Raw genomic sequence first — 2,172 nt, 5'->3', positions numbered from 1 at the left:
ATGACTTTGAAGAACATCTCAGAGGTGACTGAATTCATTCTTGTGGGGCTCACAGATGCCATAGAGCTGCAGGTCCCTTTATTTTTAATCTTCACACTCATTTACTTTAACACTCTGGTTGGGAACCTGGGGATGATCATGTTGATTCTGGTAGACTCTCGTCTCCACACCCCCATGTACTTTTTCCTCAGTAACCTCTCCCTGGTGGACTGTGTTTATGCCTCGGCAGTCACTCCCAAGGTGATGGAGGGGCTCCTAACAGGAGATAAGATCATCTCTTACAATGCCTGTGCTGCCCAGATGTTCTTCTTTGCAGCCTCTGCCATTACTGAAAGTTTACTCCTGACCTCAATGGCCTTTGACCGCCATGCAGCGGTCTGTAAACCCCTACATTACACCACCACCATGACAAGTACTGTGTGTGCTCTACTGGTCACTGGTTCCTATGTCTGTGGACTCCTGCAATCTTCCATCCATGTTGCCTTCACATTCCACCTCTCCTTCTGTCATTCCAATGTGGTTAATGACTTTTTCTGCGATATCCCACAACTACTGGCTCTCTCTTGTTCTGATATCTACACAAATGAGGTTGTGGTCTTCACCTTGGCAGCTTGCACTGTAGTTTTTAGTCTCTTGGTTATCTTGAACTCTTACCTGTTCATTTTTATTGCTGTCCTGAGAATGCACTCAGCTGAGGGAAGAAAGAAGGCCTTTTCCACCTGTGCTTCCCACCTCACCACTGTCTCTATCCTCTATGGGACAATCATCTTCATGTACTTACAGCCAAGTTCAAGTCATTCCATGGACACAGTCAAAGTGGCATCTGTGTTCTATACTATGATCATCCCCACACTGAACCCTCTGGTTTACAGCCTGAGGAACAAGGAAGTCAAGAGCGCATTCAAAAAGGTTGCTGAAAAAGTAAAGTCTTCACTGGGCTGAGCCTCTTAATTAGAAGTAGCATGCCAACCATGTAAAGCTTCTATTGGACCTCTACCCTGCTTCCATTGAGACAATTCTAACTCATGGCAACTCCATGTGCGTCAGAGTAGAGCTGAATTCCATAGGGTTTTCAGTGGTTGTAAGTTCAATTCTTTTCTTTAATATCTCTGAGAAATTACTTCCCACATGGGGTCTGTTCCATTCATGCTTTGGTAATAAGACCAGGCTGGAGAAAATTTGAAGTCTTTTTCCAGAAATCGGATTCCACTTCCATAGTAATATCAAAATTATTATCTCAGGTGCTATAGGATCCCACACTGCATTACTCTATTGGTCTAAAGTGATTTGCAAATAAGCCTCGTAAGTGTATGACTCCAAAATTATATTTGTAATTCAGAATTCAAAAGAACTCTGTGATTCTTGTGCAGAGCATAAAGCTGCAGTTCTGGATATTAGTGCTCCAAAAAAATCACTCTGAGGTTATACTTAAACGCACATTTCTAGGCACTAATTCCAGATCACCTGATTTAGTATACTTATGGTGGAGTCCAGAAATCTGCAGAATTACTCCTAATTATCAACATCAACCTGGATCCTGAACTTATACAGCAAGAATTCCAATGGTGAGTTGGCATAATGAGGGATACCATGTAATCTAAATCTATTTAGTGCCTGAATTTCAGATAAAAATTTCAGAATGCAAGGGACTCATCCATCCAAAAATAAATCCACATGTATTCCTTATCTAAGTGGAGCAAACAGTTAAATGACTCATGGCGACCCCATTGTTGCAGAGTAGAATTGCCCTCCATAGCGTTTTCATGACTGTGACCTTTTGGAAGCAGGGCATCAGGCCTTTCTTCCAAGGCACCTCTGGGTAATTTTGAATTTCCAGCCTTTTAGTTAATAGCCTAGAGCTTAACCATTTATGCCACCCACAGACTTCATTTATCATCTGGTGCCTGCTAAATTATTTGCATATGTTCTCTTATTCCATTCCCACACTAACTATGAGATGGGCAATCATACGGAGAGGAGGAAAAAGAGGTTCGGACATGAAATTCCATAGGTAGAAGCTGACAGACCCAGAATTTGAACCCAATTCTTTGGGACTCCAAAACACATGCTTTCCAGTTTAGTTCAGCTCACAAGTATTGAATATCCACAACACATTGCAGTGGGAATAAACAATATTAAGATGAAAAAACTTCCACTTTTTCAAGTGGACTT

At 41.8% G+C, this 2,172-nt stretch overlaps 1 protein-coding gene across 1 annotated transcript; it reads left to right on the top strand.

Annotated features, from left to right (window-relative positions):
* On the top strand, positions 1-942 carry LOC126080836 (olfactory receptor 5B12-like). The gene has a single exon (XM_049892022.1). The coding sequence runs from the start codon at positions 1-3 to the stop codon at positions 940-942; it is 942 nt and encodes a 313-aa protein (XP_049747979.1).
* The last annotated feature ends 1,230 nt before the right edge of the window (positions 943-2,172 follow it).

The sequence above is a fragment of the Elephas maximus genome, chromosome 7 (assembly GCF_024166365.1).
Source record: "Elephas maximus indicus isolate mEleMax1 chromosome 7, mEleMax1 primary haplotype, whole genome shotgun sequence".
In the NCBI taxonomy this organism is placed as follows: domain Eukaryota; kingdom Metazoa; phylum Chordata; class Mammalia; order Proboscidea; family Elephantidae; genus Elephas; species Elephas maximus.
The sequence above is the reverse complement of the archived record's forward strand: the minus strand, read 5'-3'. Positions and strand labels throughout refer to the sequence as shown.

Coding starts and splice junctions, on each gene's coding strand:
- LOC126080836 (XM_049892022.1), top strand. CDS start 1: ATGACTTTGAAGAACATCTCAGAGGTGACTGAATTCATTCTTGTGGGG.